Source organism: Alligator sinensis, unplaced genomic scaffold, assembly GCF_000455745.1.
Source record: "Alligator sinensis unplaced genomic scaffold, ASM45574v1 scaffold1565_1, whole genome shotgun sequence".
Classification (NCBI taxonomy): domain Eukaryota; kingdom Metazoa; phylum Chordata; order Crocodylia; family Alligatoridae; genus Alligator; species Alligator sinensis.
Genome location: NW_005843038.1, coordinates 182,085 through 196,097, shown reverse-complemented (window position 1 = coordinate 196,097; position 14,013 = coordinate 182,085). Strand labels below are relative to the sequence as shown.

The window sequence follows — 14,013 nt, the reverse complement described above, 5'->3', positions numbered from 1 at the left end:
CGCTGCTCTCTCCTTTAGCCTCCTCTTTGCTGCCCGAGGTGGCACCAACCAGGGCATGTTCCCTCTTCAGACCCAGTGGCCCCGTGCTTTGGGCAGCCGCCTCTCGGGAGGCTGCGTCAGGGGAGCATGTGCGTCCCTGGCCGGGGTGGTGCGGGGGGGACTTGGCGCCTGAGCACGCTGCCACCTTTCGCTCCGTTCAGACCCGGAACTTCCTGAGCCCGGAGGAGGTGATGAAGGGCCTGCAGGGCGAGATCGAGGAGATCCTGGGCGGGATCAGGCTGAGCATCACCGTCATCGAGAAGCTGTACCGGACCTACGACGCCTGCTGCTCGGATGCCATGCCCGCCTTCTTCCAGGCACGCTGCTCTGGGGGCACGGGGCACTGGACCCCTTCGCTCTCGCATGCCTTCCCACCCTGACCACAGCCTGCTCCCCTTCCAGGACAAGGAGCCGCGGCTCTGGGAGTTCCCCTCCTCTCTCGTGTTTGGCAGGATGGACTCGTTCCTGCACCGGCTGAAGACCATCGAGGTGAGCGGGGGGGCAGGGACTTGGGCTGTGCCCAGGACAGTCACGTCCTCCCTGCCCAGCCCCGGGGTGCAGGAGGGGCCTGCAGGGCAGCTGGAGCCCCGCGCCGCGCCGTGCCGCGCCACGCCGCGCCCTCCAGGCCCAGGGGCTCCCCCAGAGAACAGCGATGCAGCAGAGCCGTGCGCTGGCTAGAGGAGTGGACTGGTGCCAGGGGGCTTGCCGTGAGCACTAGCGGTCCCGATGCACCAGGCACCCGCTGATGCACCTGGCTGACCCGGGGCTCAGCTTCTCCCTCTGGGAAATGGGGGCACGCCTCCACGCAGGCTTGGCAGCCCTCTGCCGTGCAGGTGGCCTGGGCCCCATGATCTCTCTCATCCATTTAGCGCCCATGTTCTTCCCCCTGATCACCCGTTCGGCAGCCTCCGTCCAGCCCTGGCCGGTTGCTGCTACCAGCCCGGTACGGCGAGGCCCACGCTGGCTACGGGGACGACGCGGCTCTTTCTGCCCGGCAGGAGCTGTACGTGACGGCCGTGGAATTCCTGAAGCTGGAGAAGATCGAGCTGGGCGGCGTGCGAGGAAACATCCTCGGGAATATGGTGTTTCAGATTTACGAGGAGGTCTCCGAGCTCGTCAAGGTGTTTGCTGACTGCAAATACGATCCCTTGGATCCTGCGGAAGAGGTGAGTCGCTGTCGGTGCCAAGCGCCGGCTGGTTTTCGATCGATCGACGACTTGCCTTGAGCAAGCCGGGGGATCTGCATGTGGAGCAGTCACCATGGCAACAAACGCATTGAGCTGAGTGATGGGAGCGTTCCTTGGGTTGCAACGAGCGGATCTCGCAGCCGCCTGCCCGAGCAGACACCGCTCCCTGGCCGTGCTAATCCCCGTGCTTTGCATTGGCAGCAATTTGATGTGGACTTTACGGAGTTCCAGACCAAAGTCCAGGACCTGGACAGGAGGCTGGCGACCATCTTCTGCCAAGGATTCGGTGACTGCAACAGTTTTGAGTCTGCTGTGAAGGTACACATGGACGTGTGTGGCTCACACACCCACCTCTAGCAGGGTGGCAGTGCACGCCTCGCTGGGGAGAGCGTCCTGGCGGGGCTGGTGCCAGGTCTGCGCAGGGATAGCGCTCGTGCCCGCCAGGGGCAGGTGCTTTTGGAGTAAGTGAGAAGCACCCACCCAAATCTGCGGGTGTCGGTGCAAGCCACCTCGCAGAGGCCTGGTTCTCAGGTGGGGCGCTCGAGGGAGACAATAGAAGAGCAAGGAAATGTTGGAGCTGGCAGAAACGGTTTCAGGGGAAGGATTTCCCATCAGAAAATGCAGTTTTGTGGAAATGAAATCATCTGGCGGGAACACTGCCGCAGGGCCCAGGGGCTGTGGAATTCAGAGTCTGCAAGACACAGTGGGGTGGGAAGAGGTGAAGCCCTACCGCTCGTGCGCAGGACGGCCAGACTGTGGGACCTTCGGGTCGGTGCAACGCAATGCCAGCACGAGTCGCACGGAGGAGAAAGCCTGGCGAATCGTTTGGGCTTGTCTCGTTCCATTCTGATACTCCCGGAAAGTTTGTTCTGACTTTGGTGGGAGTCACGTTGACTTCTCTAGTCTTGCAAATATAGGAACCATTCGGTATAATGATACAGGGGCGAAAGGGAATGGGATTGACTCTCCCAAAACAAGGCACTCTTACTTTACTGACCTCCTCCCACGGCAGCACCAGCACTTGGGTTTTTGGAGCAAGGTTTCCTTTGGTTGGGCAATGCTAGTTTAGGTGCTGCCCGGACTTTCCCCAGTTACCCCAGGGGAAAAGGGAGGCCACTGAGCTGCAGTGGTCTGTGGAGGAAGCGGGTCTTTAGCTGGCACAGTGTGCTCCTAGTGTCTCCTTCCTAGGGGAAGGGCACCGTGTGCTCCTAGTGCGACTAGCACGATTTACTGAGAGCTGTGCCAGCGGCTACACTGCAGCGGAAACAGCGCAAACTTGGTTCTTTAGCTCGTCCACATGTTCGCATCCCTCCTGGACCGACCTCTGATCAAGACAGAAGCATCTCCTCGCTACTTGACCCTGCTGGAAATGTTAAATGTTGAACTGGACAATGCCAAGGTCACGTACGATGCCCAGGTAGTGGCCGCCCAGTCGAGCAGAGGCGCTCTGCCCATCAACAAGAACATGCCCCCTGTCGCCGGGCACCTGAAGTGGGCTCTGGAGCTCCAAGAGAGGCTGGATGTGCAGATGAGGGAGCTGCAAGCCATCACTCACCCGTAAGTAGCCGTCCTGTGCCGCGTGCTGCAGGGCGCTCCTCTCCGGGTATGTGCCGCGGGGCAGGGATCGAAGCCCACGCTCCGCCGACGCGCCTCACTCGGATCATTACCTCCGGCAGCATCATGGCCAGCGCTGAGGCGAAGCTGGTGCACGAGAAGTACAGGGAGATGATACGTCTGCTGCAGAATTACCGCGACCAGACCTACGAGGAGTGGATAGGCCAGGTGGATGCCGACTGCCAGTTCAACCTGGAGCAGCCTTTGCTGCAGAGGGATCTGGACTCCATGCTCCTAAGGGTCAACTTCAGCCAGAAGGTCAGTGTGTCATGCGCTCCCACGCGGAGCCGTCCTGCCAACATCGGCCGGGGCAGCCGCAAAGTCTGTGTAGAGGCTGCGTGGGCCCAGATCCCAGCTCCTGCTTGTGTCACCTGTGATAAAGCCCCTGCAGCAGCCTCGCGCTGCGTGTCTGTGGCACTGGGCCGGCTCTGACCCACGTGGACTTCCCCCGATTCAATCGCAGGATTTGTCCTTACAAAGCGGCTGAAAGTTTCGCCTGTGCTGACAGGTGCTTCTTTCTGCCCTTGCATCTTGCAGCTCGTTGCTGTTCTCCGGGAAGTCAAGTACTTGAATTTCCAGCAGCAGAAGGATATTCCGGAGAGTGCCGAGAGCCTCTTTGCTCGCAGCGAGACTTTCCGCAAGTTCGTGGACAACTTGGATCTCATCGTGGGTTGGTACAACAAGGTACGTTGGAAAACCGGGAGAAAGCGTCCTCCACCTCCTTGTCCCCGTAAGAGCTAGTTTTCAGTCTGTCACAACCGGGTCAAACTCTACGTTGGGCAATGGGCTCTCTGGTGGAACGGGCTGTACAAACCCGTGGTGCTTGGACACGCTAATCAGGGTGCCGCATGCTGTAAGCACCACTTCCTGCCTGGAGCCGCGGGAGATGGCAGCCCTGGGGCTTCGGCCGCCTGTGTGTCCCTGAGCAAACCACCCTCCACGGTGCTGGCCACGCTGCCCTCCTGGCCAGGGCCGCAGGAACGGGGCCTCCTCTGCCTGCGAGCAGCCGGACGGAGGGGGCGGAGGTGCTCGGGCCAGACCGGCTTGTGGCGGTGAGGGCTGCAGCCTCCCCTTGGCCCCACGGAGCAGCCCGGGCCCTCAGCCACGGGCACTGCTGTTTCCAGATCAGGTTGACGGTGCTGCCGGTTGAACTTCCTCTGATAAAGGAGGAGCTGGAGGAGACGGACGCCAAGCTGAAGACGGCCGAAACCACGCTGTTCTGGAGCAGCGAAGGTACAGCCGGCTGCCTCTGCCCCACCCAGCACAGCTCCCTCGCACACCCGGGGCTGGCCCGGGATTCCCCATCTCGCATCAGCCCCACGGCTCGGCGAGGCTGGGCTCGTGGCTCCCATGCCGGGCTGAGCTCATGCATCCTCTGTCTGGAGAAGAGGCAGGCTGCTGCCGGCCAGGCTCGGGGAGGCCAAGGGCTCTGTGCCCTCTATGGCAGGAGGAGAAGGGGCAGTGGGGCTTCCTGGGACGTGCCCCGGTACCCCTGCCTTTAGCTGGACACGCACGGGAGAGCAGAAATCCCCGGCAGGGCTGATCCTCAGATGACAGCCTCTCGGTCAGACCCGTTAGCAGCTGTCTAGGTCTCTCAGCCGCCCGCACGGTTTCTCTCAGGGGCTATGGAGTACATCCAGGAGATGAGAGATGGTTTATACAACTTAGGGACGAGAATCCAGAAAACGAAGCTAAACGTAGAGAACGTTGTCCAGCTCATGCAGGTGAGCACTGGGTTTTGCAGGCACCGCCACGATAGCGCGGCGGATGGGCATGGGCCACCTGCGCATGGCACGCGGGCACTTCGGGCTCCTGAGGCCCAGGTGTCTCCAGCCGGCACAAAGGCCCGGGCTGAATGTCGGCGGGTCCTTGCAGGACTGGGCCGCCAGCCCTTTGTTTGAAAGGAAGGACAACAAGGAGATGGCCCTCTTGGACCTGGATGGGAAGGCGAGCAACTTAACCAAGCGCTACGCAGCCATTCAGGACGTAGGGCTGAAGATTCAGGCCATGCTGACGGTGAGAGGCTGGGAAAGCTCCTTGGGGTCCCGAGTGCAGCGGGTAGAGCTCATCCTTGCCTTTAGCATCTCCCCACTGCCTGTCTCCGAGCCGTCGCCCCCAGCATTTCCCCATGCTAGGCTGGCCCCACGGCTCTGCGGACCTCCAGCTGGCCCAGCGGCTCTTTTCTCAGGTTGCTATTGCAGACCCGAGGTAAAAGACCCCTCCCTAGCAGCCGTCCAGCAGGACCTCAGGGCCACTCATGGCCCGCCCCAAGGAAGAGCCCTTTTCCAGGAACGTTAGACAAGTCGTTCTTCCCCCGGGCTGAGCCGGGGCTGTCGGAGGAGACGTCTGGGAGGAGGGAGCTCGCCTTAGGGACCGGCAGCGAGCTCGGGGCTTGCGAGCGTGCAGATGCCCAGGCAAAGGGCTGACGGCTGCTCTGCTTGCAGGAGAACACAGACTTATTCAAGGCTGACAGCACGTCCCGGACGTGGCTGAACTACGTGGAGTACGTGGATGACGCGGTCCTGGACGGGTTCTTCCGGTTCGTCCACAACTCGCTCCAGTTCCTGCTCACCAACATGGCACCAGGGGTACGTGGCTGGGACCCTGCTGCCCTTGGCGAAATGCGAATGCGGGCACACGGGTAGCACGTGTGCCTGCATGGCCTCGGCGTGGGCTGAGGGACCCGCCATCACCACGCCTCGCGGGGCGTCTCCGTCACAGCCCTGCCATTCCTGCGTGCTCAGTGCTGGGCTGTGAACCCCGCTCCCCGCAGCGACTCGTGTGACGGTGCCAGCCGGTGAGGCCACGTGGGAGCCGGCACTGCGAGGAGCAAGGGGGCACGAGGCTCCGTCAGGCGCAACCTGCCCGTTCCGGTAGCGCCCCTGCTCTCGGCGCGGACGGCTCACCCTGCCGCTTCCCCGTGCTGCCCTCCCAGTCCGTCCCCGTGACCCCTCGAGCTGGGAGCCAGGCCCAGCAGGATTGCCCTCTGGGGATGAAATAAGAGCCAAGGAAGGGGGGCAACCAGCTGGGCCACAGAGACCTGTGAGGGCACGGCCAAGGTGCTGGCGGGCTGCGGGGGGAGGCAGCTGGTCTGCAGGGGACCGGGGGGGCTGGCGGTGAGGGCAGCGAGTGACAGGGCTGATGGCCGGCGCTACGGAGCCTGGACGGTGACAGGCTCGGCCTTGCCCGTCCAGGCCAACGTCGCGCCACTGTTTGAGGTGCGCCTGGAGCTGTACGGAGACGACCTGCGCTACCGCCCGTCCCTGGAGGTGGGGGCAGAGAACGGCTTCCTGGAGCTGGTGGAAAGTCTCACGAATGACATCTATGAAGCGGCCAGGTTCATCCCCCGCCTGGCCCACGGCAAGCAGAACTACAAGGTGCGCCCCTCTGCCTCGGGCTCCCCCTCTCGGCAGGGCCCGTGCGACCCGCTTGCCCACCTGGGGGCTGGGTTGCACTGCAGGAGGGGCACGGGGGCAGCACCGATTGGACTGAATTTGCTGCCTGGTTTTGGCTGGAAAATAAACCAGGGGCAGATTCCTGAGCCTGGCGGGGGGCTTTGGGATTCCCCAGGAGCTTGGACACCTGCGTCCCACTCCCTGCTCGGGCGAAGGCTCAGCCTCTGATGCCCAGTGGGACAGCGTGTCCAAGAGGGGCTGAGATCTCCCCATGCCAGGAGCAGAGCCGCTGTCCCCGGCAGTCCTTTGTGGCATTGGGGCACATAGCCCCGACTCGACACGGGCAGCCCACGCACCCCGCTGAGCACCCCGTGCCTTGCAGAGCAACCTGGAGGACATGTCGGACCTGCTGGAGATGCGGGAGGAGGTGGCGTCCCTGGCCATCAGCACCATGAAGCAGGGGGAGGAGTACGAGGACTCCTTCGAGAAGTACAGCTACCTGTGGATGGACAACCCCCGCGACTTCATGCAGCAGTTCCTCACGTTCGGGCGCGGGCTGACACTCGAGGAGCTGGAGTCCCACGCGGAGGAGTACCTGCCGCACGCCCCACCGCCCCTGCAGCAGTTCCAGCTGCAGGTGAGGCCCCTCCAGCCCCTCACATTAGGTCTGTCCATCTTTCTGCAGGGGGTACAGGTGCCCCGTGACCCCCCACACCCCTCCGGGCAGAGCTGGGACTCCTGTCCATGTGCCGCCGGCTACGGGGCAGGGAATTCCCACCAGACGCGCTGCAGCGAGGGGCATTTAGGGCAGGTCCTCGCTGCTCTGCACAGGTGCCCACCTGCCCCCGGCTGGGTAGCGGCCTCCATCCGGAGGAGCCTTCTGCACCCGTGCTGCTCTGGTGGGAGCGGGGCCGGGTCCAGCAGTCCCCAAGAGCACACGCTCCCCGTCAGTGAGCGCATGCTGGGCTGGGGCTGGGGCTGCTGTGCCTGGAGGTGGGAACGGTCCCTCCTGAGGCTTTGCTACCAGGGATCTCCCTCAGTGGCACAGCCACAGCAACCCTGGCGTGGCTACCCAGGCGTCATGTCTGTGTGTGCCTGCAGATCAATCTGTACGAGAAGCTGTACGAGGAGGTGTCCAAGTTCGAGAACATGAAGGTGTTCAGCGGCTGGCTGCAGAGCGACTGCCGCCCCTTCAAGCAGGCGCTCCTCAACACCGTCAAGCGCTGGAGTCTCATGTTCAAGCAGCACCTGGTCGACCACGTCACAACCAGGTAGAGGGGGGCCGAGTTGGCCAGGCTTTCCTGGCGCTGCTAATGACCGACCGGGCGAGTCGCACCGGGGAGGTGGTGGCGGGTCGTGTCTGTCCGGAGATCTGGGATCCGCACCATGGACAGTCGGGACCTGCCGGGTCTGTCCTGTGGGAAACCCGCCCTTGTGGGTCCCAGCGTGGGAAGGCTGTGGCCCGAGGGAGGAAGGCTGCTCGCCCGCCCGGCTGCTGGGCCCGTCTCAGGGATGACTGCGGGAGGCCTGGCCTGGCCTGGCCTGGCCTTGCCGGCTCCTGCAGACCCCTCGCCTCCCTTGCAGCCTCCAGGACCTAGCAGATTTCATGAAGGAAGTGAACGCGGGCCTGACTAAGCCCCTGAAGGAAGGTGACTATGACGGGCTGGTGGAGGTGATGGGACACCTGATGAGGGTCAAAGACCGGCAGGCAGCCACAGACCACATGTTTGAGCCCCTGAAGCAAACCATCGAACTCCTCAAGACCTACGGGGAAGAGATGCCGGAGGAAATCCACATGCAGCTGCACGTAGGTTGTCGAACGCAGCAGCTGGTTGTGCAGCGCGGCCTGCGGGGTTCGTCGGGGCATCTGCCCGTGCCCGCGGCTCCAGAAGGCTGAGACCCAATGCAGCCATGCCTTTTTTACATGGGCAGGGGCAGGGCAGCACGTCTCACTGGAAACAGCCAAAATCGATCACCACATTACTAAACTTCCCGCTGATTCAGCTGCGGCTGCATGTTAAGTGTCCTAGAAAGGAGAGCAGCCCCGGGGGTGCCCTGCCACGTGGAGGACAGGCTGGTGATGGGAAGGAGCATAGGGCTGGCTTGGCAGGGCCGGGCCAAGGGCGTGTGCCTGGTATGAGGTGCCACCCAGGGAGGTGCAGGGAGCTGCACAAGGGGCAGTGGCGGCATCGCCTGCTCGGGCTCCAGGCACCGGGGCAAGAGGGAGTTTGAGTCCATCCTGCAGGACGTGTCACCAGGGAGTTTCTCGTGCCACCACCCTGCCCACAGGCCCAGCCCGGTCGGCCCTTGGCCGGGTTCTTTCATTTTCATCAGCACAAATTAGTTTGTGTTCTCTGCAAATTCCAGCCCTGCCCGTCCCCCTCCTCGTGCTCCTTGGCGAGCACCCGCGGGCCAGGCGGTGGTGTCTGCTTGCACCCTGGGGTGCAAGGTGGTGGGATGCTGATTGTCCTTGGCCTGCTGCAGGAGCTGCCGGAGCAGTGGAACAACACCAAGAAGCTGTCCTTCCAGGTGAAGCAGAACGTGGCCCCGCTGCAGGCTAACGAGGTCTCCATCATCCGCAGGAAGTGCCAGCAGTTCGAGGTACCGCGTGCTCTGTGCTCACTTGGCTTCTTGCCCGCGCCAGAGTGGGAGCAAAGCCAAGGAATGCGACGGATGCGTTTCGGCTCCAGCCCGCCCCGGCCCCGGCCATGGCCCCGGGCACATCGCAGAACCCGGCGCCTGCACCTGCAGTGCAGCTCTGGCATGGAAACAGCCATGAGATGATCCATTTGCCAGATCTGGACCCCCAACTGCTGTCTCGTTTGTCTCAGACAGACAGGCCCAGCCGGGCACAGCACCGGTGTGCAAGGGGTGTAGGACCTGGGCTCGGGAGATGTCCCAGAGCTCGGGCCTCTCCTGGAAAGTGCCCTGCTAGCAGCCCTTGGCTCTGAGTCCATGGGGGCTGCAGCCCGAGCACCCTCTGCCCCGGGATGGAGGTGTCTCTGGGCAGGGAGAGCTTTTCAGGTGAGTGCCCTGAGGTCTTCAGGGCACCAGACAGCAGCAGTGATGTTCTGCACGGCTGGGAGTTTCCCAGCCATCCCACCGTGTGTTCATAGCATGACAGCCTGGGCGGGGAGCCCGGGGCCAAAGACTCTGGTCCCAGCCCCTCGCTCACAGCTGCTGTCCCAGGGGCAGCCCCTGGCCTGGCGAGGGTGCTAGTAAATGGTGGGGATGTATTTGGTAGCCGTGTTGGTCTGAGACAAAAAAGAAATGCAAAAAACTCTAGACCTCTTGGTTCAGAGATGACACCTTTTCTTAGACTGACTAAGAAATTGCAAAAAAATGATCTTTTAAAAATAAATGGCAGATAAACTCCAGCGGCCAGGAGGGCTGCTGCAGTCGCTCCCCACGGCTCGAGCAGAGCTGCCTTGGGGTCTTGCCTCAGCCTCACGCCGGGCCCGGGTCCCTGGCGCGCCGCATGCAGCCCCCTCCCACATGTCCGCTCACTCTCTGCTTCCTCACAGGTGCGGCAGCACGAGTTCAGGGAGAAGTTCAGAGAAGAGGCCCCCTTCACTTTTACGGATCCGGATCCATACCAGTCCTTGAACAAGGTAATGCTCAGAGAAGGGAGGGTCTGGGGGCAAATCATCCTCCACACGGCCCTGCAGAGGTGACAGGCACGAGGTCCCGGGTGTCCGTGCTCTGCATGGTGTCCTCCACCTGGCGCTGAGCTCTGCTGTGCCCAGGGCCGGGGGAGAGGGCAGGGCTGGTGGAGAAGCCAGGCCCTGGCTGTGCATCCTGCAGGAGGGGGACCCAGGCTGGGGCAGCGGGAAGCTGGGCTGCTGCTCTGCACGTGGCGGGGAGGTTTGCTGCCTGCGGTCTGTGCTCCCCAGCGCTCGCTGCAGGGGCCTGGGGCCTGCAGCTGGGGACACGCTCGACCCCAGCAGGGGACACTGCCGCTCTCAGAGCACCGAGCACAGCGCAGCGGCAGCTCCCGTGGCCAAGGCCTTTTGTGTTCTCCTCACCAGCAACAGAAGAGCATCACCGCAATGGAGAGCAACATGGAAGCCCTGGCCAAGTCCGCCGGGCTCTTTGAAGTGTCCATCCCAGACTATAAGCAGCTCAAAGCATGCCACAAAGAAGTGCGTTTGCTCAAGGAGCTCTGGGATATGATTGTCTTGGTAAGTGTGTCAAGCATGTCCTGAGGTGAGTGGTGTGCAGGGGCACATGTCTAGGTGTGTGGCACAGGCGGCGTGCGTGTGTGTATGCGCGTGTCTCGGCACGGGACCAGGTCCCCGGGGGGTGTCTGCGCCCTGCAGTGACAGTTCCTGCGACTGGGGCCTGCCTGGCCCACGCGCCCCGGCCCATGCATTGCCGGAGGGGAGCGCTTTCCCTTTTCTGAAAGCCGCAGCCAGAGCCGAGAGGGGAACGCGTGTTCGGAAACACGGGATGAGCCTTTGCAAATGGTGCGGGCAGTGCAGCTGGTCTGTGACCGCAGGTGACCGCGAGCATCGACGACTGGAAGACGACCAAGTGGAAAGACATCAACGTGGAGCAGATGGACATCGATTCAAAGAAGTTCGCGAAGGACATCAGGAGCCTGGACAAAGAGATGAGGAGCTGGGATGTGTTCATCGGGCTGGATAACACCGTGAAGAACATGATCACCTCCCTGCGGGCCGTGAACGAGCTGCAGAACCCCGCCATCCGGGACCGGCATTGGCACGAGCTCATGCAAGCGACCAAGGTAACCGCGCAGGCCTCGGGGCTGCCTTGAGCAAGCAGGGAGGTCTGGGGCGCAGGGACTGGGTGTTGCAGTCACCAGTGCTTGCAGCGCCCGAGTCCCTGAGCGGCCTTGGAAAGTGCTGCCCAAGGAGGCAGAGCTGAATGGTTGCTCGTGCCATCTACAATGTCCTCCAAGTGCACAAGGGTCTAAGCCTGTCACACCAGGGCTCCCCAAAGCGCTGAATAGACCGTGGTGGTAGGCAGTCTGAGACTGCACATGCTGCCCTGGAAATTACTGCGTGCTTGTTAACTATGTGCTGACAACGTGCAAAGCCAGAGCATCGTTTCAGCCAAAGCGCGAGGACACTGGGCTTTCAGCTTTGCTTCTGATTTCTCAACCCTGCTGCTTCTCCAGCGCTAGCTCCCTGGTTTATACTTATCTAAGAATGAACGGATGTCACTAGCTGTCTTTCAGTCGAGCAGGAAATCCTGAAGAGCGGCATCAGTGGCCCAAAATAACCTGCCTTTTGCATGTTCGTTGGCCGTGCATAAGGCTGTATTTCGTAGCCATCACAGATGGGTTGCGCTCTAGAAGGTCCCAGCTCCTGGCACAGGCTGCTTCTTTGAACAGACACCGAGGGGGAAATTCTCACGTGTCACGTGTGTTTGTGGTCTGGGGTCTTTTTCTGGCACAGCTGCATGTGTACTCTCTCTTTTTCCTAACGTGTAAAAATTGCAGAATTCGCATGATCTATAGGGACTTGTGTATGTAAGTCCATTTTAATCAGGTCCTGAACTCCAGAAACAACCTCCAGCAGCCGAAGCATTGAAGAGGTGTCTCCCGTTGTGCTCCAGGTGAACTTCACCATGTCAGACGAGACGACCCTGGCTGACTTGCTGCAGCTGAATCTCCACAAGTTTGAAGATGAAGTTCGCAGCATTGTAGACAAAGCAGTGAAGGAGTCGGGGATGGAGAAGGTGCAGTATGTGCAGCCGAGTCCGTACCTGGCTGACGGTCAGTGCGCAGCTCTCCTCCTTTGGGGAAGTGCTGCTGGCTCCAGGGCGATCCTTCCCAAAGTGTTTGTTTCCCATTAGACTTTCTCCGCTTTGAGCCTTGGGAGTATTTCTGTGTCTGCCTTGACTTGCAGGTGCTGAAGTCCCTGGACAGTACGTGGTCCACCATGCAGTTCGAGCACGAGCCTCACACCAGAACAGGCACCATGCTGCTCCGGTCCGACGAGGTGCTTGTAGAGACCTTGGAAGACAACCAGGTGCAACTGCAGAACCTGATGACCTCCAAGTACCTGGCTCACTTCCTGAAGGAGGTGTCGAGCTGGCAGCGGAAATTATCGACGGCCGACTCCGTCATAAGCATCTGGTTTGAGGTGCAGAGAACGTGGAGCCATCTGGAGAGCATCTTCATCGGCTCCGAAGACATCCGGAAGCAGCTGCCAGACGACTCCAAGCGGTTTGATTTGATCGATAAAGATTTCAAAGTGAGCAGCCTTTCCTCTCGGCCCCGAGAGCCCCGGCCTGCGGCACACGCTGCAGCGTGAGGCACAACCCGCCCCTCTTTCTTCTCGCAGGAATTAATGGCCGACGCCATAAAAATCCCTAATGTGATTGAGGCAACAAACAAACCAGGGCTCTATGAAAAGCTGGAAGCCCTACAGAAAAGGTGAGCCATGGGCTGTGATGAAGGGGGGGAGAAATCACTGATGTCTGCTCTCTGGCTGGAGGCCTTTGATTACCACTGCAGCCCTGTCCGCCTGCCTGGCATTTCCTCTGCAAACAGGACAATGTGACACCATTTCGCTCCCCCTCATTTTAGCCTGGCACTGTGCGAAAAGGCTTTGGCCGAGTACCTGGAGACCAAGCGCCTGGCTTTTCCCAGGTTCTACTTTGTTTCGTCTGCAGACCTGCTGGACATTTTATCAAATGGAAATGAGCCTGTTGAGGTAGGTCTAGTCCGAGGAGGAAAGGCCTTTGCTGCTTGCGCAGTATCTGGTTCTCGAGCTTTGGCTCAGGTGCAGCAGAAGTCCAGCGTGCCCGGGGTAGTGCCGCAAGGCGATGCAAAGTGTGAGGCATTTCTGCGTCCTGAGCAGCCGCCTCTGCCCGCTCCCTTCCCAGGTGGGCCGGCACCTGGCCAAGCTGTTTGACAGCATCGCAAAACTCAAGTTCAAAATGGACCCAAACGACAAGCCCCTGAAGGTCAGCGTGGGGATGTACAGCAAGGAGGACGAGTACGTGGACTTCGACAAGGACTGCGACTGCTCCGGGCAGGTTGGTGGGTTTGGGGCCCCTTGGGTGTGTGCTCAGACGCCTCTGGCAGGTCTCAGCGGGTCGCTTGGCCCAGGCATCCTGGGTGCGCCTACATGTGTGCTTTAATGCGCGCTAGCCGACTTCCATGTGCATTGAAGCATCACTTTTAAAAAAAAGGTGCTTTTACTTAATGCACATTAAAATAGGCTAATGCACATTAAGCATCACGTAAAAAGCGTGCTCTTTAATTAGCGTGCATTAAGACAGGCTACTGTGGATTTTCCTAGTACCTCACAATGGAAGTACTAGATTTAATGCACATTAACCAAAGCACGGTAATGCACATGTAGACGCACCCTCAGGGCTCCGCTCATTGCAGTGGGACCGCGGGATGCGATGCGATGCGCGTGGCGTCTTCACTGCAGAACGTCCCCCCGTGAAAGGAGCTGCCCAGTTTGTGTTTGCTCTGACCCCGTGTGTTGCTGTTTGGGGCCGGATGTGGCGGGCCAGTAGGGGGCGCTCCTGCGTGGAGCCGCCCACCTCCCTGCACTGACCACCTTCCAGGCTCCGAGTGCCTCCCTGGGGTGCCTCCCGTCCGGCCGACCCCTTCCCTGGAGCACACCCGCTAGCCTGGGGTTCCTGCTGCCACCACCCAAGGCTCTGGCTCAATCCTGGCTCTGTGCACCTTGGAGAACACAGGCCTGATCGTCCAATGGGTGCTAGACCCAGTACAGGCACTTGGGGCACTTCCCCAAGTCAGGGGCTGATTAGGAAGCCTCTCTTAGTCCACC

General features: G+C 61.1%; 1 protein-coding gene across 1 annotated transcript in view; it reads left to right on the top strand.

Moving 5' to 3' along the window:
• The window catches only part of LOC102387226 (dynein heavy chain 17, axonemal), a 30,666-nt gene that overhangs the window by 4,827 nt on the left and 11,826 nt on the right, over window positions 1-14,013 (top strand). The window contains exons 9-32 of the mRNA XM_025193365.1: window positions 201-356; window positions 442-528; window positions 945-1,205; window positions 1,428-1,544; window positions 2,515-2,783; window positions 2,903-3,098; window positions 3,378-3,524; window positions 3,965-4,073; window positions 4,461-4,564; window positions 4,716-4,856; window positions 5,285-5,428; window positions 6,035-6,217; window positions 6,618-6,872; window positions 7,337-7,506; window positions 7,820-8,042; window positions 8,720-8,836; window positions 9,760-9,846; window positions 10,264-10,416; window positions 10,734-10,982; window positions 11,816-11,938; window positions 12,109-12,456; window positions 12,547-12,638; window positions 12,792-12,918; window positions 13,091-13,243. Coding sequence (XP_025049150.1) covers window positions 201-356; window positions 442-528; window positions 945-1,205; window positions 1,428-1,544; window positions 2,515-2,783; window positions 2,903-3,098; window positions 3,378-3,524; window positions 3,965-4,073; window positions 4,461-4,564; window positions 4,716-4,856; window positions 5,285-5,428; window positions 6,035-6,217; window positions 6,618-6,872; window positions 7,337-7,506; window positions 7,820-8,042; window positions 8,720-8,836; window positions 9,760-9,846; window positions 10,264-10,416; window positions 10,734-10,982; window positions 11,816-11,938; window positions 12,109-12,456; window positions 12,547-12,638; window positions 12,792-12,918; window positions 13,091-13,243 — 4,011 coding nt within the window. The remainder of the gene's footprint in view (window positions 1-200; window positions 357-441; window positions 529-944; window positions 1,206-1,427; window positions 1,545-2,514; window positions 2,784-2,902; window positions 3,099-3,377; window positions 3,525-3,964; window positions 4,074-4,460; window positions 4,565-4,715; window positions 4,857-5,284; window positions 5,429-6,034; window positions 6,218-6,617; window positions 6,873-7,336; window positions 7,507-7,819; window positions 8,043-8,719; window positions 8,837-9,759; window positions 9,847-10,263; window positions 10,417-10,733; window positions 10,983-11,815; window positions 11,939-12,108; window positions 12,457-12,546; window positions 12,639-12,791; window positions 12,919-13,090; window positions 13,244-14,013) is intronic.